The sequence below is a fragment of the Mustela putorius genome, unplaced genomic scaffold (assembly GCF_011764305.1).
Source record: "Mustela putorius furo isolate JIRA1106 unplaced genomic scaffold, ASM1176430v1.1 tig00000056_pilon_pilon_pilon, whole genome shotgun sequence".
Lineage (NCBI taxonomy): Eukaryota > Metazoa > Chordata > Mammalia > Carnivora > Mustelidae > Mustela > Mustela putorius.
Window position 1 is genome coordinate 5545238 of NW_025421263.1, and position 27799 is coordinate 5573036.

A 27799-nucleotide genomic window follows, 5' to 3' on the forward strand; every position below is an offset into this window, starting at 1 on the left:
TTTAACTTAACTCTTTTTTTATTTCTTGGTGTGACTAAACTAGATAGTTGTAAGAGTTTTTTTTTTCCACCCCCCCAAGGGATATATCAGTAATTCTTAATGGGGCGCCTGGGTGGCTCAGTGGGTTAAGCCGCTGCCTTCGGCTCAGGTCATGATCTCAGAGTCCTGGGATTGAGTCCCGCATCGGGCTCTCTGCTCAGCAGAGAGCCTGCTTCCCTCTCTCTCTGCCTGCCTCTCCATCTACTTGTGATTTCTCTCTGTCAAATAAATAAATAAAATCTTAAAAAAAAAAAAAGTAATTCTTAATGTAAAAGTCAAAACCATTTATAATGCCAGTTACTACCCTTGCCCCACTCAAACTTGCTTCTAGTGCTAACGATCCACTTTAAGTTATAATTTTTAAATAAGTCACAAAGTCTGTGTAAGGTTGCCTAATTTAGTATTCACTTTGAGATCTTTGTGAAATAACATCCAGGAACATCTTGACGATTTTCATTATGACTCCTAACTATTATGTGAAAATCTCGCTGCTTTCCCTTTAGCCCCACTGGGGGAATTTCAAGTAGCTTACTATGGTTGGAGCACAGCATATGTCCTCATAGAACAGCAGAGATTGAGGCAAATAGGTAGAAAGGGGCTTCTCTATGAAAGGTCATTCAAAAGAGTTGGCATGTTATCTTTTAGGCATTGGGGAACTCCTGAATGGTTTAAAGCAGGGAAACAACATAATATCTTACAGAAATGCAAATCCAGGGACACATAGTAAATGGATTATAATAGCATCCATCAGAATCACCTGGAGCACTTATAAAAATAAAGTGTCTTGGGATACCTGGGTGGCTCAGTCTGTTGAGTGACTGACTCTTGGTTTCGGTTCAGATTATGAGCTCATGAGTCCTGGGATGGAGCTCTGCATTAGGCTCCACAGTCAGCAGGGAGTGCTGTTTCTCTCTCAAATAAATAAATAAAGTGTTTTATCAGTTCTCATGTGGCTTCGAGTCTTGGGACTATACTTTGAGAACCTCTGTGTTAGGAGACGTAAGGTTTGGTGACTACTGACTAGTAGAGTTGAGACATAAAGAAAGAACATGCATCTAGGAAAGGAGGGTAGAAACAGAGGGAAGGTAGGTGATTAAGTGGTGGGTTACTAAAGTGTAGTTGGCCTGATTCAGTAACATTTCCCTCACTTCTACTGACTGGGTGATTATATAATATTGATGCTGTTAACCAAAATAGAGACTCTAGAAGGTGTGTAAGTTTTTTCTTTTTCCTTTTTCTTTCTTTTTTTTTTTTTTCTGCTTTTTTTAGAAGGGGGCAAGCAAAGGGGTTAATTTTATAGACATTGAGGTTCAGGTGTCTATAGAGACAACCAAAAATTGAATATATGGATTTGGAACTGAGAAAAGCTTATGGGAATTAAGCACATTAACACTGTTCACAAAATGTAGGTCACGCTCTTATCAAGAGTCTACTTCAATCAAAGTCAAATATAGGTTGTTTTATTATAAATGTCATCAAAATCCAGAACAGCTAAGAGGTATTAATCATTTTGTAATTTAAAAAGTCTTTAACATTTGAAAAAGAGTATCAGGAAAGCACTTACAGTGTATAAAAATCAGTAAATAAATACAAGCTAAAACAACCAGCACAAAGTCCCCTTCTGACATATTTGGATAATTAAAATATTAATCAGAATATCAATATTTTTCTTCCTGGAACATTTCTAAATTTGAGTCAACAGTATTTTTTTTGAGATTGCTTCTGGTTGGTGTAAAACAAAGAAAGATAGTGTTTTGTTTTTGATTTTCACTTTCTAATAAAGGGGATAGATAAAGCTCAAAAGTGAGAGGAAAAATGGGAGGGCTTCAATTTTTTTAGTGGTTGCCGTTACATTTAAAATTTTGTTTTCATTAAGATAGTCTACATTAGAAAGCAACCATAAGTTTCAGAGAAGAAATGTTTACATATGCAGTATTTGATATGATTTTCTTACATGAATCCATTGAATATTGAATAAGTACTTATTGTACTTATATTTAGTCAGAAGATCAGCTCTTCTGCTCTGAGGTTCTTACACTGCCACACACCCACACATGATGACTTCTGCTAAAGAAAACATTGGCATCGAGAACCGGAACCACGTAGAAGCCAAAAGGATACACAAAAACGTGGTTAGTATGGGAGTCTGAGAAAAGTAAGCAGAAAAGTGGGAACACAGATTGGGAAAGTCAGCTTGACTGATAGCCCAGATTGCTAGGCTTGGGCTTTGAAAGGGGTGGTGCCTAGGAATGAGGGGAGGAACAGATAAGTAAGATCCTGATTTGATAAAGGCTTAGAGGCAAATGGAGCCAAGTAAATGATTATAAAATAGAAATGGAAAGTGATAAATGAGACTTCTCTAGCCAGGGAAGCCGAACCACCTGGAGCATTACAGTAAAGAACAAGAAAAAAGAGTGGGAGGCATCCCCTCAATACAGGGAGGACAAAGGAAGAAATAACACCCTCCTGGAAGCCTATTGACAACAAAATTTTCCAAATAGTAATTTGTCTCTCAAGCAATGCTCCTGGAATTTTTCCTACCACACAGTCACCATATTGGTCCTTTAATTTCAATCAATTTCTCTTAAAAAGTGGTTTTTGTCCTTTTGTTACTTTCTATATGACCTTTCGACTGTTTCAAGGGTAAGCATCTTTTGTGGAGGTAAAGCAATTGGCCTTTCAATTAAGAAATTCCGTCTCCGAGGGCTGTGATGATAACTGTGAGAGCACACCTTATTCTAGGCTGACCAATTTTGTATATCAATGTGAGCTATGGCTGGGGATGATATTGGACAGAGGAAAAGAAATTCTTATCCCCTCTAATCCTACTGGAAGTATATCATTAAAGACAAACAAAAACAACAATCAAGCCAGATAAAATCCTCTTCAAATCGAAGAGATTCCTAAAGTGTCCTTCATCCCAGGGTCTAGAAACTGTTCCACAGAGTCCTCCTAGGCCATGGAGCCAGTGGCCTGAAGGCGAACAGCGCTGGGAATGGAGTTCTTTGCCACATCTCATTATGAACCTTCATTTTTATTGCTGTCCCTTGATCTTCCCAACATATCACACAAATACAGCAGCGACAGAATCTGCAATACCTAGAGAAAAAGAAAGTATTAGTGCTAGTCTATTTCCTTCAAAATAAAAAAAAAAAAAGTAATGCATGTAGCTGACAGTATAAACATGGTAACTTCAAAGACAGACTAACATTTTTGTTTCAAGAAACTACAGGGGCACCGGTGTGGCTTAATCAGTTAAGCAACCGAATCTTGGTTTGGCTCAGGTCATGATTTCAGGGTTGTGAGGTTGAGCCCCATATATGGCTCTATGCTCAGTGCGGAGTCAGCTTGTCCTTCTCCTTTCCTTCTAGCCCCTCCCCACACTCATGTACTCTTTCCCTCTCTGTCTTTGCAAAATTAATAAATAAAATATTTTTTTAAAGAAACTACAAAAAAAAAAAACCCACAAAAACCCAAAGACTTATTATCTAAATAGATTAATGTATCTGAAATACACTCATAGGTATTGCTTAGAGGAATACAATAATTTATAGGATTGTTTTAAATAAAATTTGAAACTTCAAACTCTAAGATCTGAACTTTAGCAAAATTTAAATAAATCACAAATATGCTAGGCTTTCTTAGCACCTAAGACCATAGATCTCAACATCATGGTAAAAGCAATAAATAGTCCATTTGAAGACTGGATTTCACTGTAATTAGCTATGTCTTTAAAATCTCTTGGAGCCATAGAATACTATCTGTGTTGTTCATAAGAGAAATGTGATCATCATCAGGTATTAACTTTCAGGAAATATCCATTTTCTGGAATGATTTGGATCTCTGCTTAATTACTAATCAGGCAGGCACATAGAGGATCCCACTGGAACACGAGTAGAGAGGAGCGATTATTCCAGCTCACCCTAGTAGCTGGAGGCTGAAGAAGAGGTGGTGGGGGTAGGATACGGAGTCATAACGGAGGCAAGTATGAACGAGCATCTGAATTATGTTCTTGCAACTCTCTTGCCAGAGCCTTGAAAAAAACAACCTTCATCCAGATCCAAGTATCACCACTTTGACAGTTTGAGATAATTTGGGTTTAGCAGCAGAGGCTCAATGAACGGCAGCGGTAATGCATCTGCAAGTTCCAACAATGGAAAAGCCCCCATGATGCTAAAAAGTAGAGGCCTGACTGGTTTGCTAGCCCTCTGGCTTGAAGATTTCTGTAATGTTGACTCTCCTTCATAAGTAATTTCAGAAAAATATTTTATTGGGGTGATAGGCCAGACCGCTGATTAACTCTCATGGATTCTACTTTATGATACCTTTGGCCAGTGTTCACTAGCTTGAATCAAAATATAAACTCTTAAATTTTTCTTTCTCTCTTTTTTTTAAAAGATTTTATTTATTTATTTGTCAGAGAGTGAGCACAAGCAGGGGGAGGAGTGGAAGGAGAGGGAGAAACAGAGTCCCTGCTGAACAGGGAGCCCAATGCAGGACTCAGTCCCAGGATTCCGAGATCATGACCTGAGCTGAAGGCAGACACTTAACCGACTGAGCTACCCAGGCATCCCAGCTCTCGAACTTTTCTATAACTCTCTATTCTCAGTCTCACTCTCCGGAGGGTTCTACAACTTTTAAAAAAGTTGTATGTACGTTAGGAATCATTGTAATAAGAAATTAAATGATTGCTTTCATATGCAATATAGTTTAGGTCAAACTTGATTAATAAACTGTGCTGATTTCCTAGATTAAAATTTTTAGAACATATGTTTACATATAGGTTTTAGAATAAAGTTAAAAATACTTGACTAGCTATTTTAATTTGGTTTGTGGTTAACCAGAAACAAAGTTGTTATTCAGCAAAAAAGCATATTTGGTATTTGTTTCAGCCCCTCAATTCCGGTGTGTGTTATGCTTGAGTCTGTAGGTAACAAGGGGCATATTAAATCAGAAACAAGCCTAATGCTCAGATTTTCATATATTTTGACACAAAGAAAAAGCAATTCTTTATATTCTTGAGCAGGTATTGTGGTGCACAAATTAGGAAAATTGATTCAGTTATAAAAAATAAATAAGGGAGGTGCACGGCTGGCTCAGTCAGTGGAGTGTGAAACATTTGATCTTGGCATTGTTAGTTCAGGTCTCAGGCTGGGTGTGAAGCGTACTTAGAAAAAAATGAAGGAAATAAATTTTGGAGATGTTTTCAGAGCATCTCAGCCTCCTGGTAAATTAGTACTCTATCTTATTAGTAGTATATCTTATTATATTTTGCACGTTATACTTGTTATCACTACAAGCTCTCTTCCTTTTAAAATGTGAACATGTGCAATGTGTCTCCTCAAGGAACACTATTTTATTTTTATCAGTTGGCTAGAGAATGAAAATTATTACTGTAAAAATGGTCTGAGTCCATTGGAAGCTGACTATGGACTTAAATTACGAGCATACAGGTTTGTAATTTTAATATGTTCCAAGTGTCTGCCTGGACATTTAGCCTAAAGTTTTAAACATGAATTCATGACTCACCACAAATATTGCCTCCCATTTTAACATGGGCATAGCCATCTACTCCCCATGAACTTCCCCATGAGTTCCGTACAATCCAATATGGAGTATTTCCTACAAAACATAAGATGGTAACAAACCATGAAAAGTTAAAATTTTGTTGTGAAGCATATTAATTTAAAGAGTTAGTTCTTGATAGGTATAGCAGCTCTGAGCAAGAGATTAAAAATTTAATGTGATTCTGGCTAAGCAAACTTGAGCTGCACTTAGTGTCACACTCCAGGTAATGGAAAAATATATATTTGAATCAGATAGCATGAAATGAAAACATACACACAATTCCTGGGAATTAGGAAAAGGAAAAAAAAAAGAATTTTTAGAAAAATACAATTAAAATAACAAACACTTCTTTTCCCCCAACAATTATTCTAAACATTCCAGGTGGAGAATGCACATTATTTAAATCAAGAATTATTGTTATTTTAACAAGGTTGTCCTCAAAATTGATAGGGAGGACCATGACAGGGTATTTAACCTGGAAGTCTACTGAAAAGTTGTTAAGGTCTTAGGACGACTTAGACATGGAAGGACCAAATTTCAACATTTTAAAGGATGGTGATCATTTGTAAGTCAGAGTTCAAGCTGCAAAGCAACCAATCAAGTCTTATCAGACTTACCTATTTTATCAAATCCAGTTATGAGAACTGCATGATTTGCTTCTCCACTAGAGCAATGGTGTTGTATTATTCCTCCCAAATAATCTTGCCAGCTTACTGCATCTACTACCACTACCAAGGGGCCAAAGGTAAGAAGTGCTTTTGCCATTTCATCTTCTTGGTCACTACCAGAAGAGAAAATCCAAGGTTAAGGGGTTGTTTTTAAGGTAGAGCTAGTTTATAAAAAATAATCTATTTAATCCATGTATGGTTAGAAGTAGGTTCGATTGCAATTACAGAAGACCTAAAGATGGAAACTAGAGGTCTGAGAGATTGGGTAGGCGAGGACTTCTGTGGGGCTCCAAGGTATCAGGAAGCCAGAATCTTTCTGTATTCTGCTCTACCATGGGAGGTTTCCATTGTCAAGGTCAATTAATGGTCTAAGGTTGCTGCTGGAGCTCTTGCCATTTAACATATATTCCAGACAGCACAAAGAAGAAAGAAGTACAATATTCCTATTGAGAAGACTTCCCAAAAGTAAAACACGTACTCTGCGTATGTCTATATAGATAATACACACGCTCTGCATAGGTCTATATAGATCTCATTGGCTAGTACTCAGTTAACTTTAGCTCCAAGGAAAATAGGAAATGGAGTTTTGTAGCTAGCTGGCAAAGTATCAAGCTATAATAGGGGGATTCTGTTAATAAGGGAAGTGAGAAGACTAAATGCGTGAGATAACTGTGCCATACCATGTGAGAATCAAGAGACTGACCAACTTATGTGAATGAACGCCAAATGCAGAAATCAGAGGGGAACGTTACACAAAAGTGGCAAATGTCGTTATACGACAGAAGCAAGGATGTACTATGCAGTGGCTAACAGAACATAATTAAAAAAAAAAATAAAAAAGATCTAGAAAAATCTGAAGCGATACCAGTCAACTTATTTATATGTCTCAGTTTGGGGAAAAAAATATCTTTTTCATAAAAGTGTGTTACAGGTTGCCATGTAATGGGTTTATTGCTATTATTTTAAAATAAAGCTATAAATGCAGAATTAAAAAAAAAAAAAGATGCCAAGAGAACCAGGGCTAGATTGCGAAGTCTGTGAAAGACCCCGTTATTGCTCTCACACGTGGACACCTACTGATAAAGTCTGTTACATAACAGTTGGTCATCATCGATCTTGGAAGTATGTGATTAAACCATTATTTACCCTTTTAAAGGTCAGCCTGATGAGTGAAGGACACTGAAACCAAATTACTGATATTTCAAACCATTAAGATAGCATTTGGTATTTTATTGCTGCAGCAAGCCATGAGTAGATTAGTAGCGCCAAAGAGTAAATAACCTATTATCATAACCTGCAGGGGATCAGTTTCTACCAAGGGGACGTTTTACCCACAGATGGGAAAAAGAATTGAGTGCATAAGAGAATTTACTGAGATAGAAACTGCATGCACATTCATTCTAAACGTTTATTCATATTGACCTGTTAATGTGAAGATCTTTTTCTGGAGATCTATAGGCAGTCAATTCTAATTTTCACTGCTGTAATAATAACCTGTATCCATTAAGATTATCCTAAGACAGGCAAAATTACAAAATTCCTACAAGGCATCATGGTAGGGTATAGGTGTTGAAGTTCTGCATAGCTGGGTTCAAATTACAGCTATAGACTGGAGTCATTCCAGTGACACTGGAGTCAGTGACTCTAGCAGGTGACTGAAGTCACCTCTGTCACAAAAACAATCTAAGGAGAAAATTGCAGGTATAAACTTATAGCGTGCCTAACATAAATTACACTCTGAATTTAAAAGAAAGCGCTCCCTTTCCTCATTTCTAATTACCTGGTAAACCAGTTTTGTTCAGCATATGTTTTAATGTATATTTTATTATATTCAAATTTTTGAACATTTTGTTATCCAAATATGACAAATAGGATTATCTCCGTTAAAGAGTATACAAGCATCTCTACCTTTGTAAGATGACAAAAGATAAACTGTAAATACATGACATCAAAGCTCCAGGGACAGGGAGAGCATGATGGAAAGAGAAAGATCAAGAAGGAAAAATATTTTTTTAGAATGTAGAGGATAATTAACATGGTAAAATCAAAGCAACTGAGTAGTAGTCTCTGCTTTGAGGCAGAACTAAAAAAAGAGATCAAAAATATGGAACAGGATATGACATAGTCCAGAAATATTCCATTTAGTCCCAGAAATGACTAGCATTGTTATCTCTTGCGTTTCAGAAAGATGTTGGCAAGTTAAAATATACTCCTAACAGCGCTTTAATTTCCACTATTAGCCCAATAACCACTGAACTGGGGGTTAGGGTTGCTGAACCCCTACACAGTCAAAAACCCACAATTAACTTTGGACTTCCCCAAAACTTAATAGTCCACTGCTGACCAAAAGATTGACTGATGACATAAGCCATCAATTAACCCATCTTTTGTATATTATATGTACTTAACACTGTATTTCTACAATGAAGTCATAGAAAAAGCTATTATGAAAATCACAAGGAAAATACTGTACTATACTGTACTTTTGAGGGAAAAAAAATCACTTAGAGGTAGAATGTACAATTCAAAGTCATGTTGTTTGGAGGCCAAATGTACTATCAAAATCCATATTGTTGATAATGGATATACTATCAAACCTTTTTCCATATGCTTAATGTGGCCCTATAGTTACCTTACTAGTTCTGTGACCCTCCCTGAGTCTCAGGAACCTCAGATGTGTCAGGGGCCTGGTCCGGGGCCTTACTACAGCAGTTGTTCTTAAAATCTTCCCACATCCTCTGGCCCTAACCATGGTGGTATAATTGGCCAGGTTTCCAACAAGGAGGCCTGAAGCTCTTTTCCCGAGGCCCTTCTCTCTTAAAGAGCCAGGAAATCAAGCTCACCCCACATCTCTTCCTTAGCAGCACCCTCAACTGACATGGAAGGGAGTAAACATCAATCTGGGTGAGATAACTCTGAACTGTCTACTTAACCTTGGCCCCAAGAGCTCCCCAGTAGGATCAGTAAGTACCCGCAGTACTAATTTGTTTGGTAAGGAAACCCTGCTTTCCTGCTACTCTCATTTCTCGATTTCCCTACAGTATTTCTAGGGATCACGGCTTGAGGTCGATATTCCTTCCTGAACTTGTTCCTGTCTCAGACTTTCATGTCTCAAGTAAGAGTTTATTCCATTCTTTCAGTTGTTCAGGCCAAAAAGCCTAGATTCATCATCCTTAACTATCTTTTCTCTCATTCCCTCTATAAAATCCATCAATATATTCTGTGGGGCTTCATATTCTATGAGGGGTAATAACCTATGATGTCTCAGGTCTAAGACCATTTTTCTTTTTTTTTAAAATTTATTATTATTATTATTATTATTATTATTTTTAAAGATTTTATTTATTTATTTGACAGAGAGAAATCACAAGTAGGCAGAGAGGCAGGCAGAGAGAGAGAGAGAGGGAAGCAGGCTCCCTGCCGAGCAGAGAGCCCGATGCGGGACTCGATCCCAGGACCCTGAGATCATGACCTGAGCTGAAGGCAGCGGCTTAACCCACTGAGCCACCCAGGCGCCCCTAAGACCATTTTTCTAACACTGCTCCAAGGGTATTACCCGATAACCTTTATTGCCTCATCTGCGACTAGTCTTGTCCATCTACAGTCCCATTGGCTTCCTCATTTTTCTTTAAATATGCCACACATGTTTCTGTCCCTTTGCACTTACGGCTCCTTATGCTTGGAACAGTTGTTCCTCAGAAGTCTAGATGGTTAGGTTCCCTCACTTCTCGAGGTCTTTGCCCAAAAGTCATCTTCTCAAGGAGCCCCTCCTGGTCATTCTTTTTAAGACTGTATACCCCCTGATGTTTCCTCTTCCTCCCACTGTTTTACTTAGTTCTCTGTAGAAATAATTACATCTAGCACTCAGTACATATTTTTGTTTTATTGTCTGTCCCTATCACTAAAATGCAGTCAGGGTTTTTTTGTCTGTTTTGTTCACTGCTGAATCCCCAGAACTTGAAACAATGTTCAATACATATTCAAATGAATGAGTAAATCAATGAAAGATCTTCATGCAGAGTCTAATACCATTAGCACTCTATTACCAGAATGTTTATGTCCAGTGTAAACAATTTTTTCTTTTTCTTTCTTTTTTTTTTTTTTTAATTGGGACCTCTTTCTTCTTAACCAAAGGGTTAGACAAATCATGCTTCAGGTCCAATGCCTGTGACTTTTACATTCTCTCTCTCCAAATCTCTCTAATTCAGACTCATGCTTATTCTTCTTCTATATGTCTCCCTATTTTTTTTTTTTATTATTATTTTGCTACTCATGATCAGGGATTCCTTCAAGTTTTTAAGTGACATTTTTTATAACCTTTTAAGTGATATTTTGAAAATCTATTTACTTCTTGTGCGCATGCTTCACTTACACTCTAAAGGAATGGACAGCTTATAGAGACACACTTCCTCATTTTTGAGAGTGTGTTTCCCTCAAAAAAGATGTAGGACAATGTATTTGGTGACTCTGGACATTTTATTACAGACTCTTTGTAACCTGCCATCTGTGGAATTGGGACTCTCTGGTGTGTGGTTCCTAGGGTCACCCCAAGAGCCCTTGTTGTAAATGGGAGCTGTGCTGACAATCTGTCAGGCCTCTGGTACATGTATGCTTACTTAGACGGGTTCCATTTTGTTCAATGATCCAATTTCACCCTTGATTTCCTTCAGATCTCATGGGTTGGCACCATCTGGATCAAGAGATTCTTTTATATTCTGTATTGGTATGTTTGGGGGTAGTCTGTCACCTCAGCTGAATATAATTTACTTTCTGCTTTCTCTGTTTCAAAGGACTGTGCTAAGATTCCTTTAGATATATTTTTTAAATGAAAAAAGAAGCTATTTGAATTTCCTTTGTTCTATTATCCCTGAACCCCTGTTCTGTACTGTATCAAAGGGTCACAATGATTTTCTAGCTGGATTTCAGTTTTTCATGAACTTTTAAAGCCTTTTGTAATGACTCTTCGCCCCTGAACCTATTCAAGTCATCACGCCATTCAACTTTCCACACTAGTCCCTTTCCTCTGCCTGTCCTCATCTACCCTGCACGCCCATCGTGCCCGTAGTCTGTGCCCCATAATCTACCTCCAGTAATATAGTCTCACTTGCTTCTAATAAGAATGTTTCAGTTCATGCTTTTCTTATGGTTGATGCCTTAAAAAAATGCAAGCATGTTCAAAAGGATACTTCTTGGTAAGGAGACTGCTTGATACTCACTGGGGAGTCTATACAAAGCAATTTTGGATCACTTCAACAGTGAGACTGAAATATACAAATGATAATCACGGCAACTCCGTTTGTTAAAGCAAGGTGGTAAGGATAACTTATATCTTACACGGATTTAAATGTGTTAATTCTATTATAAACACAAATGAAAAAATAAGATCATATTTAAGAAACAACATCTCTAGACAGCCCTCCATTAGTCTCTCTAGCAAAAAGTTAGGAACACGGCAGGGATGTCCATTATCACCACTGCTATTCAACATCGTACTAGAGGTCCTAGCCTCAGCAATCAGACAACAAAAGGAAATTAAAGGCATCCAAATCGGCAAAGAAGAAGTAAAATTATCACTCTTCGCAGATGATATGATACTATATGTGGAAAACCCAAAAGACTCCACTCCAAAACTGCTAGAACTTATACAGGAATTCAGTAAAGTGTCAGGATATAAAATCAATGCACAGAAATCAGTTGCATTTCTCTACACCAACAGCAAGACAGAAGAAAGAGAAATTAAGGAGTCAATCCCATTTACAATTGCATCCAAAACCATAAGATACCTAGGAATAAACCTAACCAAAGAGACACAGAATCTATACTCAGAAAACTATAAAGTACTCATGAAAGAAATTGAGGAAGACACAAAGAAATGGAAAAATGTTCCATGCTCCTGGATTGGAAGAATAAATATTGTGAAAATGTCTATGCTACCTAAAGCAATCTACACATTTAATGCAATTCCTATCAAAGTACCATCCATCTTTTTCAAATAAATGGAACAAATAATTCTAAAATTTATATGGAACCAGAAAAGACCTCGAATAGCCAAAGGGATATTGAAAAAGAAAGCCAACGTTGGTGGCATCACAATTCCGGACTTCAAGCTCTATTACAAAGCTGTCATCATCAAGACAGCATGGTACTGGCACAAAAACAGACACATAGATCAATGGAACAGAATAGAGAGCCCAGAAATAGACCCTCAAATCTATGGTCAACTAATCTTCGACAAAGCAGGAAAGAATGTCCAATGGAGAAAAGACAGCCTTTTCAATAAATGGTGCTGGGAAAATTGGACAGCCACATGCAGAAAAATAAAATTGGACCATTTCCTTACACCACACACAAAAATAGACTCAAAATGGATGAAGGACCTCAATGTACGAAAGGAATCCATCAAAATCCTTGAGGAGAACACGGGCAGCAACCTCTTCGACCTCAGCCGCAGCAACATCTTCCTAGGAACAACGCAAAAGGCAAGGGAAGCAAGGGAAAAAATGAACTACTGGGATTTCATCAAGATCAAAAGCTTTTGCACAGCAAAGGAAACAGTTAACAAAATCAAAAGACAACTGACAGAATGGGAGAAGATATTTGCAAACGACATATCAGATAAAGGACTAGTGTCCAGAATCTATAGAGAACTTAGCAAACTCAACACCCAAAGAACAAATAATCCAATCAAGAAATGGGCAGAAGACATGAACAGACATTTCTGCAAAGAAGACATCCAGATGGCGAACAGACACATGAAAAAGTGCTCCATATCACTCGGCATCAGGGAAATACAAATCAAAACCACAATGAGATATCACCTCACACCAGTCAGAATGGCTAAAATCAACAAGTCAGGAAATGACAGATGCTGGCGAGGATGCAGAGAAAGGGGAACCCTCCTACACTGTTGGTGGGAATGCAAGCTGGTGCAGCCACTCTGGAAAACAGCATGGAGGTTCCTCAAAATGTTGAAAATAGAACTGCCCTATGACCCAGCAATTGCACTATTGGGTATTTACCCTAAAGATACAAATGTAGTGATCCAAAGGGACACATGCACCCGAATGTTTATAGCAGCAATGTCCACAATAGCCAAACTATGGAAAGAACCTAGATGTCCATCAACAGATGAATGGATCAAGAAGATGTGGTATATATACACAATGGAATACTATGCAGCCATCAAAAGAAATGAAATCTTGCCATTTGCAACAACATGGATGGAACTAGAGCGTATCATGCTTAGCGAAATAAGTCAAGCAGAGAAAGACAACTATCACATGATCTCCCTGATATGAGGAAGTGGTGATGCAACATGGAGGATTAAGTGGGTAGAAGAAGAATAAATGAAACAAGATGGGATTGGGAGGGAGACAAACCATAAGTGACTCTTAATCTCACAAAACAAACTGAGGGTTGCCGGGGGGAGGGGGTTTGGGAGAAGGGGGTGGGATTATGGACATTGGGGAGGGTATGTGATTTGGTGAGTGCTGTGAAGTGTGTAAACCTGGTGATTCACAGACCTGTACCCCTGGGGATAAAAATATATGTTTATAAAAAATAAAAAATTAAAAAAAAAAAAAAGTTAGGTCTTAAAACTATGACTTGTATTCATTAATGCCATCAATCCAGTTATTGATTCCAAATGGTCAATAGATCAGAGACTATGAAATGCAGACAGAGACACAACAGAATAAGACAATTACCTGAAGTCATATGCAGAATAACCTTTGATCGAAAATCCAGACTGTGAATCAGAAAAGTAATGGCACAGGCCATTCTGTGCTTTAAATGGGTACTCTGAATCTCTCACCAGTCTTACTTGCGTCTAAAAGAAAATAATCATCCAAAGGGTTCTCTATTTAAAACACAGTTGTTTTAGAAATCAAACAGCAATTACTATGATGTGTCCAAATAAGATTCAAGTTGGCCACATCCTCGTCATGTGGCTATTTTTAGGTTATCTTAATAACCTAAATTCATAAATAACCTAAATTCTTTTTTTTTTTAAAGATTTTATTTATTTATTTGACAGAGAGAAATCACAAGTAGATGGAGAGGCAGAGAGAGAGGGAAGCAGGCTCCCCGCTGAGCAGAGAGCCCGATATGGGACTCGATCCCAGGACCCTGGGATCTTGACCTGAGCCGAAGGCAGCGGCTTAACCCACTGAGCCACCCAGGCACCCCCATAAATAACCTAAATTCTTAAATTCAACCTTTAGGTGTTTGTTATGGACATACTAAGTTAACTCAGTATCTTTCTCTTCTACTCTCGTTTTTCCTCTAACTTCCTTCCTTAGAGCCTCCTTACATTTAATAATAGTCTTACCATTTTTTTTCTCCTGAGGTTGCAACAGGGCAACTCATTTTCCTTCCAGAGCTTCTGGTTCCATCAGCAAGTCTCTGAGACTCACCCAGCCCAGGCAATGGCCAGATCAAGCATTCTTTCCACCTACATCTCTCTATGCCATACATCTAGCCTATGTCACAGATTTTTTAGCTGTTGGTAGACAATCCTCCTTTTCTGATTCTGGGCTTACAGAAGCCAGGGGACACACAATTCCTTGTTGTCCCTGATGTGTACAGAGAAGCTTCCAGCATGTAGCAACTCCAAATACAGCAAGCGAACAAGGAAAGAATATTCCAATTTGGGAAATTCCAGCTTGATGACTTTTACAAACCATAACAACATCCTCATGGTTTGGCTTCATGCAGTTGGCCCTGGATACAGGACAATGTCAGAGAGTCTCCCAAGAAATGGAGGACACTCTGGAGTATTGGATAAAGCCCTCCATTGAGATAGAAGACTTAAGACACAGTTATGGCTCAGCTACTGATTTGGCAACATGATCTCACCTCTCAGGTCTCATTTCTTCACCTACATAAAGAGTGGTTAAATTTGCTGATTTCTATTGTCCCTTATAATTGCAATATTCCAAGATTCTATAGAAATAAGTAATCATAGGTTCTCATCTTTCTGGGACATTAGGTGATCTATAACTATGAAAGAAAGTATTCACCTACTGAAAAATGCTGAGAAAAAACACATATTTTTCTGAAAACAAATGAAGGCAAGATTTTCCACACTTCGATCGCTGAGTAGCTGACTTGCCTGAAAGCAATTCATTTTCAAATCTTCTGAGGGATTCAGACTTTGGCCATCAAACTTTCTGAATTTAAAAACATTCTTTAGGGGTGCCTGGGTGGTTCAGTTGGTTAAGCATCTGCCTTTGGCGTGGATCATGATCTCAGGGTCCTGGGATGAAGCCCCTCCATCGGGCTCCCTGCTCATCTGGGAGCCTGCTTCTCCCTCTTCCACTCAGCTCGTGCTCTCTGTCTCTCTCTCAAATAAATACATTAAATCTTCAAAAAAATAAAAATAAAAACATTCTTTGGTATATCTGAGAGTAAACTAATTTAATTTTGAAGGCATGTTAACTAAACCGAAGAGGAAACGAAGAGTTTAGAAGGCTGAGAAACTAGTCACCTTATTCAGCCAGTTCAAAGCACTGAGAGTGGAGCCTCCCTGGCAGCCATAGTTATTATAGGAACAGTCGATGACCTGCTGTACACTCAGGTCCTCCAAAGGCTTGCCTTTTATTGCATATGCTGATTCCACAGCACCCACCACGCTGAAGGCCCAGCATCCTCCACACTGTTGAAAAAGAGAAACAGCATTGTATTTATTACCAAATAATGTTCAAACCAAGTTCACCCACATCGTTAATTATCACGAGTTAACAAGTCAAGTAAAGTGGGCAGAATCTGGAGGCCTACAAAATAGTAATGCGCAGCCTATAGATTTTCAAATAGACGAAAGAAAAGAAAAACCAAAATTCTCACTTCAGCCCCAAAATGTAACTTTTAAAGATAAATGGGCAACCACCCAGGTCAACGAGACAATGCAAGATGAAAGTGAGATTCAGAGAGTGAGAGAACACCTGGACAGTCTATTTTTTTTAATTAAAAAAAAATTTTTTTAAATTTTTTATTTATTTATTTTACAGAGATCACAAGTAGTCAGAGAGGCAGGCAGAGAGAGAGGGGGAAGCAGGCTCCCTGCTGAGCAGACAGCCAGATGTGGGACTCGATCCCAGGACCCTGGGATCATGACCTGAGTCGAAGGCAGAGGCTTAACCACTGAGCCACCCAGGCACCCCCTGGATGGTCTTTTAAAGACTCATCAGTTCACTGGACATGACTTCTGTTTCTAGGAAGTGTGCCAACTCCCACCCACTCTTCAATCCCTCTTGTTTCTCCCCTGACCTTCTGCCTCTATGGCATCCACCATCTCCATCCTAAAGGGTAGAGGCAGTGATGAGGTGACATGGGGTGAAGATATATACATCATCCAAGCTGTGCTCATTATTTGATTGACTCAGGAGCTGAATGAATTACTTTCTAGGCTGCCAAAGTGCCAGCATGGGCATATCACAGATATGCATAAAACATCATAAAAATCAAAACCCATACTGGCCATTCCTCATTGAAATGTCAGCTGACAATCTTCCTCATTCTGGATCTAATAACTTGATTTTATTGGACTAACTGGAATGAAAGAATGAAAGGGTTCGTCCTGAAAAAATAGGGAGAAAATGGAGGAAATGAAATCAAGTTTCATGCACAAGGAAGAAGGATCCATAGAAAAGGCAGAGGTAACGGTAAGATTTGAAGTTGGGCAGAACTGACTTCATCCCAGGACATGGGCTACACAGTGAGGCAAAGAAAGGAAGAACAGTTGATTATCTTTGTGGGGTTGTGTTGAGCCATGTCTTATTATGTCTTTATGCCCAGTGCCTATGGCATAGGAAAATAGGCACTAAGGAACTCTATGTCCGGGTCTCCACCCTTTGAGAAAAGTGAGTACAGGTTGCTGACACCATACCTAGAGCTAGCTTATCTCCCAATAGCTGACCCAGGAGGGCAGCTTCTGCTCAAAAATATCTCTACAGTATATTTCTTTAACTCAAGATTACTAACGAAATTGTATTCCTTTAATACAAAGTAGACACTTCCTGGAAGGATTCTGTTTCTGACTAATTCACTCTTCTTTATGAATTCAATAATAAAGCAAATTATTTGGTGGTAAAACTTAAATCATAATAATACATATATTTGTAAAAAAGCGATAGATTTATATTCCGAGGAGAAAAGAATCATCCTAACTAGATGGTGACTGAGAAACTGCTTGGTCTAAAACACCTTAAATGGGAAGGCTGAATGACATGGTAAGGTTTCCACTCAGATAAACTGAGACTATATCGCTGTAGTTATGGGGTCGATTTTCCCTGGTCAGCTGTCATTCCCTATGCCAATGGGGTGTAGAGGAGTAGGTTTATCTTTAAAATAAAAATCGGCCTCGGGGCGCCTGAGTGGCTCAGTGCATTAAGCCTCTGCCTTCTGCTCAGGTCATGATCTCAGGGTCCTGGAATCGAGCCCCGCATCAGGGTCTCTGCTCAGCAGGGAGCCTGATTCTTCCTCCCCCTGCTCCTGTGCTCTCGCTTGCATGCTCTCTCTCTCTTTCCCTCTCAAATAAATAAAATCTTTGGAAAAAAAAAAAAAAAAGAACCTGCTTTGACATCTGCCTCTCATTTCATCAGAGATTCTCCATTCATTGTCATTTCTGGGTATTTGGAGTGTGGATTTACCCAGAGATATGGCTTCTGCTACAAGTTTGATTGAACTGGACTTCAAAGATGACTTCCCATGCATGCTAAGATGATTTAAAAAAGACAAAAAAAAAAAAAAAAAGAAATAAAGAAAGAAAAAGAAAACCCCTAAAACTCACAGTTTGTTGGTTCCTCACTTGGGTTACAACATGTTTGTCCCGCCAGTCAAATCTTGATGGTAAAGATACATTGGGTATGGATGTTTGCACCTCTGTTCTGTATCTGGGCAATCTGGAAGACTTGCTTCTTAAATAAATAGCTGAAGAGAAAAAGGAAATGAAAATACAGCCAACATACGCCATAAGGAGGGCCTCCTGGGATTCTTTTTGGAGGCATTTTTCAAACACAAACAGAAGTTTTCTAGTATAGCCTGCTACTAGGTTTGTGGTTTTCCTTTATACTTTTTCATAACTCAAAATGTACTCACTGAAAACTAAGGAATTCCTACAACAGGACTGGAGCTGCCACATAAAATGACTTGTCTGATAGAACTCAGTCAGTAATAAAAATGAGTATAATTGATATCATTAGCTTTATCGTAACCCATGGAATAATGGATGTCTAGGATAGAAATAGCACTAAAAAATGCAGAAGGGGGCTCCTGGGTGGCTCGGTCATTAAGTGTCTGCCCTCAGCTCAGGTCATGATCCCAGTGTCCTGGGATCGAGCCCCAAATCGGGCTCTCTGCTCAGCAGGGAGCCTACTTCCTCTTCTCTTTCTGCCTGCTTCTCTGTCTGCTTTTGATCTCCATCTGTCAAATAAATAAATAAAAATCTTAAAAAACAATGCAGAATGGGGGCTCTTTGGTGGCTCAGTCGTTAAGCATCTGTCTTCGGCTCAGGTCAGGATCTCAGGGTCCTGGGATTGAGCCCGTGTTGGGCTCCCTGTTCTGCGGGGTTTCCTCTCTTGTGTTCCTGCTTGTGTTCCCTCTCTCACTGTTTCTCTCCCTCTGTAAAATAAATAACATCTTAAAAAAATGCGCAGAAGGGGTGAAACATTGGCCCTTACAGCTACATGGAAAAATCTATAACATTTAGATCTTAATTAGAAGATAATCCGAAGACAGTAGCCAGGTATTTACATGCTTGACATTTAGTATTTAACAAATGTTAATTATCACTCAATTTACTAGATTCACAATTAAATGATTCCTCAACAATTAAGAAAACAAATCAAAATCAGGAAACCAAACAACTAGTAGCACAATATCACAGTACCTTTAAACTCTTCCGGAAACAAATAAGAAAATTGATTTATTCCATAGATGGCACTGGAGTTGTCATGAGGGAATACAGAATTCAAGTATTGATGTCTATTAAGGCTTTCCTAAAAGAAGAAAAAAATTAATTCACATCACCTATGTTCACTTTTCAGAGCAATATATGTGTAACTAACTTGGACATATTTTTGAGGTATTAGAAGCAAAGCTTGATTTATTTCCTACTGATCACAGTGAAAGATTGCATAGGACCTCTAGATCAGATTTACAAACATTTGTATGAAAACTATTATCTGGTTTCAGGTATATTTTTGAGGCTGGGAAAGGTATGTCTTATCCATTTATAATTCCTCTTTACCAGCATGTTGAAAGCACTAAATACGTTTATTGCAAATAAACACTAGATCCTAGTAGAAACTGTCACAAAGAGATACTCATTAGGTTAAAAAATTATGAATTTGGAGTGCTTGTATCTTTGAATTTCCCAGCATTATGTAACAAAGCACAAAAAAATCAGTAAATAATAAATATGATTCTATTCCAGCTTAATAGCTCTCTCCAGCTCATTACAGGTAAAAAGGCTTTGTGATAGCAATGCAGCTGCAGATGTTCCCAGAAGATAGATTAACTTGTGTATCTGGAGGGAAAACATGACCATTATTTACAGATTCCTCAGCTCTGAATTTTGTAATAATTTATCTTAAGCTTGTCTTCTGTGAGAACATGCCTCAATTTCCTGATGCTAACCAACTGTGTAGGATAAATACAACTTCAGGAGACTACCATTAGGTAAGTTTCCAACTCTAGCTCATATGTATTTGTTTATGGATCTACGTGTTTATTGTGTGTCTGTCTCACAAACCTCTACGTAAAATGAGGGCGAGACCTGTCTGTCTTGTTCATCAGTGCACTCCCCACCCTGAGCACAAGCCTGGCACACAATGGATGCTTAATTAACATTTTTTGTTGAATAAATACACCAATGACATTTTATATACATCATGCCCGTAACAGCTTTAAGCTATTTACTTTGAAGCAAGTTATTATTGGAACTTATCATCTTCTTACTACATCCTTATTGACCGTGCCTGGAAGGACCGTTAATGAAATAATAAAGAGTTACTAAATGAATTTTACATACTTAAGAATAATCTTGATAAAGCAGAGTTCTGAATATAATTTAGAAAGCAGATGCATGAATACAAAAATAGAACAGAAATAACAAAGCATGTATCTATATTCCATGTGACAAACATGAGCCAGAGACTGCTAGTTGCTAAGGAATTTAAAATTCATTCATTTTCTAAGTATTGGTTGAACATCTTTGTGGGCTAGACTAAGCAGGGCATTGAGAATGTAGGACACTAAAAATGCATAGGAAAGCAAATGGTAGCCGTGAGAATGGGCCTCACAGACTTCCATCTATGGGGGGTTGTGTGCTGTGTGCTGAATTACCACAAGAGAGGCCACAGTTCCCACAAGCTGCCGCTAGCCAATGACTGAGCCCTGAGGGTCTCTCTGACCCTTCCTTTGGCTGCACAGCCATCTAAAGCACTTCCCCCAATCTATCTTCCCTCCCTCCTTCACTCTAGATCAGAGTTGCGCTGCCATCAGGTAGCTCTCCCAACCTCTCCCCATTTCTCTCAGCCATTGGTCTTGTGATAGGAAATGAAAAAAGAAAGGATAAAACACAGATGATCAACATCAAGAACGAGGAAGGGGCTGTCACTATGGATGCTTCAGTCATTAGAAGAACAGTATTTTGAAAACGGTAAACCAGGAAGTTTTATGAATGTGTGCATGAAATGGACACACTCCTCAGACACCACCAATTGCAAAACTGAATGTATGAGAAATAGAAAACTCTAAGCCCAGATGTCTTGTTTGGTGAACTCTACACAATTAAAAAAGAAATAATATCAATCTTATACACATCCTTGGAGAAAATAAAAAAGAAGCGAATGCTTTGCAACTTATTTTAATTAATTAATTAATTAATTTACTTACTTACTTATTTGAGTTAGAGAGAGTCAGTGAGAAAGAGAGCATATGGGGGAGAAAAAGGGAGAGAGGGAGAAGCAGACTCCCTGCTGAGCAGGGAACCCCATGCAGGGCTCCATCACAGGACTCTGGGATCATGACGGGAGCAGAGGCAGACACTTAAATGACTAAGACACCTAGGCATCCCTGCAACTTATTTTACAAGGTCAGTATTACACTGATTACAAAACCAGGCGAAAACATCTCAAGAAAATAGACCGATGCACCAATAGCCCTCATGGCTATTGATGTGGAATCCTTAAGAAAGTATTAGCAAATCAAATCCAACAATATATAAAAAGGACAATGCTTTATGACCAAGTGAGGTTCATTAAAAAAATACTACATTGGTTTAACTTTTGAAAACCAATCAGCATAATATACCATATTAATGGCATTTTTAAAAAGCAAGGAAAATCATATTTTCAGTCGATGCAGAAAATGCCCTTGACAAAATTCAAAATCTTTTCGTGACAAAAATCCTCACCAAACAGTACTTGAGAGCAAATTTCTGAGTCATGATTGAGGGAATCTACGAAACCCCTGTATCAAATAGAGGCCAACTTCTAAAAGAATCCCATTTGTGGATTTTGTATGTCATTCCAGTGCACTGATTCCTGTCATTTCATGGCTGTCCACAGCCCACGCTAAGGATATCTGATATTTACAACGTGACTTCTTGCAAAAACCAAAGACCTCTAAACCCCAAAGTGCTCCGTTTTGCCTTCTCCCCACCACTAATCCTCATCCCCCCTTTTCTGAATTTGCAAGACCACTAATAACATTAAAAGTACTTCCCATGAGAATTCTGAACAAAACATAATTCTCTACATTTATATGCACACACAGTAAATTTCTCTAATTTCTTCTCAGTTTTGTAACAAATGTCTTAACCACATTGTCATGCAATATTTGGGTATCTACTTAGCCTCTTGGGTCTTTATTTTTTTCATTGACAAATGGGGTAATTCCGACCTGACAGAATGTGAGAATTAAATAAGATAATGTTTGGAAAATGCAAATTACAGAAAAAATGTTAAATTCAATACTCCTGTGCTGTATCTTCTTTCACCCCTTAAACACAGAATATTTCTCCCCCTTTAAACACAGAACATTTGGACATAGAAAATGTCCTTCAAAGATCATGTTTTCAGGTTTTCTTAGATTAATATGGAGCTAATCTTTGTCATGCAATTAGAAATGACCAGTTATCGATCAAAAGAAACAGATTTCACAGTAAAATAATATTATCAGTATATCCAAGAATATTTATTCTCCTATTTGCTAGAACAGTAAGACATAAATCAAGTCCCCCTAACAGGGTTTCAAATCACGTAAATTTTAAAAAGCCCTGTATTTAATTTCTGGAATTGACTACTCTTCCAAGTGACTTTTCTGGTCCATTTCGATTCCTTCTGTGAGAGCAGATTTCGCAGAAGCATCACAAACTGTGAGTCTATGGAGCTCCTCATGTTAACTCGCTCTGTCATAGAATCAGTCCTAGGTAAAGGACCAATTACCACATGATCTTAACATAAGACCATGGAAGAGACCATAATGGTATTATAGTATGGTGACTATACCTACAGTCGAGTCAATGTGCCTAAAACCATATAAAATATTAAAATGAAAGACCTGAGCCTTAAGGTCACTTAGGAAAGAAGACAGTCAAGTTCTGAGGAGTATATAGCACACGGCATTACTAGTTTTGAAACGTGCAGATGTGTGAAAAACAGACGGGTCGTAGGATGGTGATCTATTTTGTACTTTCTCTGTGGTGTGTGCTCCCTTAATGAGTTCATTTCATGCTTTGCTGGGATAAGCTGTACACTGACGTTACTGCAGAAGCCACAGGTGCTTTGTAAGGTGACTTTTCCTTTAGGGCTCTAAACTCATTCCCACTTCTGTTTTTTAGCTTTTCCCTCAACAGCCCTCACTTGGAGGTTCTGAGGTTTGGTATAGGACAAATCATACATTTCACAGATGGATTTAAAACGTTCTCCTTGCTGGTGCTTTCGTTTCTGGAAGTTGCAGTAAGTCTGGGGATGGCCCGAGAGGCAGAATGTTTATATGCGGTGTGGGAGCATCGCTGAGAATTTCTCTTAAGACTTGAGAGTTGTAAATCTTTGATCAGTGAATCTCAGCTGAGGGAAACTCCCTCCTTCCTCCTCTTCCCTCCCAAGGATTTTTGGCACTGTCTGCAGACAATTTTGATAGACACTACTGGCACCTAGTGGGTAAAAGCCAAGGACACTGCTAATCACACTGCAAGGCACAGGACAGCTCCCCACAACCAATAATTATTGGTTCCACAATGTCGACAGTGCAGCTGTTGGGAAGGCCTCTACTAGAACAATAAAAATATATACTTTAATAAATTCCTGCTTTACAGAAGTCACCAGCACAAAGGATTTTGTATATGTTGTGCTGACATCTGTATAAAAATAATATGCATGTATGTTTATCATGCAGAGTACAATAAAAAGAAATATGTTGTCATTTAGTATTTGCTTGTACATGCACATAAAGACTGAATTAAAGTGATACTCCTTTGAGAATTGATTGAAGGAATAATTTTTCTAGTGTATTACTCTTTACATTTTTCTGTTTGTTCACTGAAAAATGGATTCTAGTACAATGTTCAAGTATACAATATCCATTTGTTAGGCTATAATTCTTAGAAGTTGGCACATGTCTTATTCCCCCACTGAATCAGAAAACCCAGATCAGCTCCTTTCACATAGTGAATATGAAAATATTGGATAGATGAATGGACAGATGGACAAAGGTTGATATCCAGGATCTATAATTAACTCCTCAAACTCAACACACACGAAACAGGCAAACATATCAAAAAATGGACAAATGAATGAATAAACTCTGATCCAAGATTTTAAGGTCCTCATATATTTTCATTTTGGCAATGCAGGCATTAAGTTAGAATCATTGAAAATGCCCACTTGAACAACAGTACCTTACATCAAATTCAGCTATCTATGCTAGGTAGAAAATGTGCTTTAAAGCATTCTTGCCCAGAGTTCATTTGGAGGAGACAATCCAGATTTCAAGGGGCTGATTATGGCCAAGTATCTGTGACTTATTAGTTAGGATTATTTATTGTAAAATTTTCTATTTATACATAAACTACTATTTTATATTTATGCATAAACAACATGCCTAACAATTATATATAATTTTAACAATGTAACATATATCATTTTATGCCAGTAATTTTAAAGTGAAGATTCTAAAATTTTATGCACAAATCACATTTGTATTGGCACATAAACATCACTCTGAAGTGAGTGCATATGACTTTTATAGTTCCACTATTGGGTCTGTAACTTCTCAAAGGCATAAGAATATGAACTTTTCTGTGGTGAAATAATGAGCATCGGTAAATTATCAGTGCACACCTGGGTTTCAGCACAAAGAGGAGCAGGCTGAATCCTCCATTCTGATTTTCCTCGGCATTGAAAGTTTCTAAAGCAGTGGAAGAGCACAGATTGGGGATGCTATCCGTTTTCCCTCCATCAGTTATCCTGAGAAGCATACCATAACAAACCATAGAGTGGCCCAGTCTTCAACCAACAATAATGTGGTGATAGTTTGTCAACAAGTGTCATAGATGCCATCTAACTTCCATTTAAGAAATAGTCCTAGGAATTTATGAAAATACATATGGCAGGGATGACAAGACTCTTTCACCATTCTCTGAACCCAACACCATCAAAGACATTATTAATTAATTAGACATTTTCTCCAACTGTCTCCAACAGCAATTCTCTGAATACTTTCCAATGCCATATTTCAGGCAGCTACTATTAATCAATCCTTTTGCAAACATGATGAGACCTATTTGCTATCCCTAAATAAGAAACAAAGATCCAGAGATTACAGCTCTTGGTCCTCAGGATTTGTCTACCTTTTAGGGCATCTATAGATTCTGGCCCAACACAGAGTGTTTTACGATTCTATTTTAATTTTTAAACTTTTTTTTAAAAAAGATTTATTCATTTGAGAGAGAGAGAATGCGAGATAGCGCTTGGATGAAAGAGTGGTGGAGGGGCAGAGCGAGAGGGAGACAATCTCCAGCAGACTCCCCACGAGCACAGATATCCCCACAAGGGGCTGGATCCCATGACCCCGAGATCATGATCTGAGCTGAAACTAAGAGTCAGAAGCTCAACCAACTGAGCCACCCATGGGTGTCCCAATTTTTTTCCCTCTAAACTTTAACTTCACTGTGAAACAAGGGCATTTTCTAGATTCTGCACATAATTTACCAGATGGTTAAACAGTGGGGAATCTCTGCCAATTCATAACTTGACATGATCTTAAAGGAGTAAAGCGTTGTAGAGTTGTAGTTATGAGTTTTGGTTATCACATACTTTAATCTCTCCTGCCTGGTCAGAAGAATTCTTCCAAATGCTCATGGGTACCATGGAAGCAAGGCCTTTTCTATCTTTGCCTGTGTCCAGCCCTCTACTCCAGGTCCAGACAACTAGAATCTAACACCACGAGGTGCTCCACTTTCCAGTGATGTGTTTTAAAGTCTAAACACTTTCATTCCTGGGTATCCATTTTGTGAAGTAAACTCCCACTAGAAGCAATTGGTTTGAAAACTTTCCCAGGCTTTTTCAACTCAAGATTTTTAAATGTACTAAAAGTCTTCATAACTGACCTCCTTCACTTAAATGTTCCATTTCCTGTTACGGATCCTTGTATTTTTCCTGAGAAGAGTTGAATTTGCAGACCTTTGCCTCCTGGGTGCAACCACTTCACAGGACCAATATGAGTAACTATATAAGTCAATAGATATATATTACATATATTTTTTAAAATTTTGTTTAATTTTTTGTCACTGTTCCAAAATTCATTGTTTATGCATATATTTAAAAATATATTTATTACTCTGGCCTCCTTGTGCCTCCAATCCTCCAACATGATTTTCTTGAGGAGGACAGCAGTGTGTTTATTTATTCAGCCAATGAATAAATTATCAGTATAGATAAGATTGACTTTTTTCCCCTAAAGGGTCTGGGTCACCACCATAGGCAACCAAGCCCAGGACAGGGGCCGAATACAGGGGCACAAAGTTTGTTTTCCAGCAATTGTGCCAGTGCCTCTGATTTCAAAAGCTATAATGTAACTCAAAAGCAATAAAGCAGAGACAAGCGTACACATCTTGGTTTGGGCAAAAAACAAGAGCGGGCACAATCAGGCAAGGCTGCGACTTCCTAAACACTGGAATATTCTAGGGGAGACAGGAGGAGCAGAAAAGAGTACAGCTACAGAACTCCAGGAGAAATCCCAAGACTATACCAGCAAAAAACTAAATATCATTCCAACAAACAATACTACTAAATTTTTACCTTTGAGTCAGAATGAATCAATTTTCTTTTATAATAAAATGATGACGTCTTTCATGATTTAAAAAGTTGTTAAGTGGTCTCAGATATATAGAACACAATGAGGCAAGCTTTAAATCGGTATCTCTAGGTTACAGGAAAAACCTATTGATACTCTGCTACCTCCGGCCATTCCCGAGGTTTAACGCTGGGCTAAAATCTAAGCATTCTTATGAGGACTTTTGAAAATAATGTGAAAAGGAAATGAAATGCTTCCCTTTTTTCCAAATCCGTCTCCAGCAAGTCAAGACGAATTTGAAGGTTGCTGCACAAGTTTGAGGAGCCCCAGCTCAGGGAAATCACACAGAGGCAGGGCTCTGAGCTTTTCCAACGCGGGCTCTTTGTTTAGAACAAGCCGATCACAGGCGGGCACCAGCGCCCCCCTGCGGAAGGAGAACACCCGTCCGGCCGCTCCCGCTTTTAATCCGGTTCCAGAGACTCTGAAAGGACCCGCTTTGGAAGGCCATGAGGACGGTCCAGGGCACTGCCCAAAGGGGTGCTTCTTCCGATCGCGAATACGGTGAACACATCCATTGATGACTCTGGGCTCATCCCACAGGCCCACGGTGACAGATCTAACCTGCAACATCCCCTCTTTCGGAGAGCCCAGATAGGGGAGGGCTGGCACGTGCGGAACGGAGGGGGAAGTTGGCCTGCGGACTTCTCCGGGAGCCCAAACCCGTCACCGAAGTGCGGGCAGGGTGACCCCCTGGAGTGGCGGCTCTCAGCGACACCCCGCCACCCCCCAACCCGCTGCCCCAAGCCCAGAGCCCGGGCAGCAGGGGCGACTAGGAAACAGCGGCGCGCGCTCGGTACCCGGAAGGCGGCTGCCTGTCGCTCGCGGCTCCGCGGCTCCGTCGCCGTGAGGGTGGCGCGGGGGTCCGCGGGGAGGCCGCGGCCGCGGCAGCAGCAGCAGCAGCAGCAGCAGCAGCAAAGCAGCCAGAACCGCCGCAGCGCCCGCAGCTCCATCCCCGCGCCCCGCGCCCCGCGCCCGGCGGCCGCCGGTGCCCCCGCCTCCCCCGGGTTTCTCTTTCGATTCCTCGGCTCCTCCCCTCCTGGGTGTGCGGGGCGGGAGCGGCGGAGCCGGGTGCACGGCGCTGGGCGCTCGGCCGCTCCCTGAGTCCCCAGGGCCCCGGGCCTGGGGATGCGATGAGCGGGGAACTGTGGCGGTTTCGCGGATGTTTG

General features: G+C 39.3%; 1 protein-coding gene across 1 annotated transcript; it reads right to left on the minus strand.

The window, feature by feature from the left end:
• Positions 1 to 1483: 1483 nt before the first annotated feature.
• Positions 1484 to 27799, minus strand: CTSO (cathepsin O). The gene is made up of 8 exons (XM_045084860.1): positions 27431 to 27799; positions 19162 to 19270; positions 18064 to 18203; positions 15763 to 15930; positions 13982 to 14103; positions 6225 to 6388; positions 5569 to 5661; positions 1484 to 3138 (listed from the first exon to the last, which is right to left on the minus strand). Exons 1-8 carry the CDS (start codon positions 27581 to 27583, stop codon positions 3104 to 3106), a joined length of 984 nt encoding a protein of 327 aa, XP_044940795.1. The 5' UTR covers positions 27584 to 27799; the 3' UTR covers positions 1484 to 3103.

Coding starts and splice junctions, on each gene's coding strand:
- CTSO (XM_045084860.1), bottom strand. CDS start 27,583: ATGGAGCTGCGGGCGCTGCGGCGGTTCTGGCTGCTTTGCTGCTGCTGC. Junction 14,104..15,762: donor CTTTGAACTGGCTGAATAAG/GTGACTAGTTTC, acceptor ATTTTCTTTTAG/ACGCAAGTAAGACTGGTGAG. Junction 6,389..13,981: donor TATTCTGCATATGACTTCAG/GTAATTGTCTTA, acceptor CTCTTCTGGTAG/TGACCAAGAAGATGAAATGG.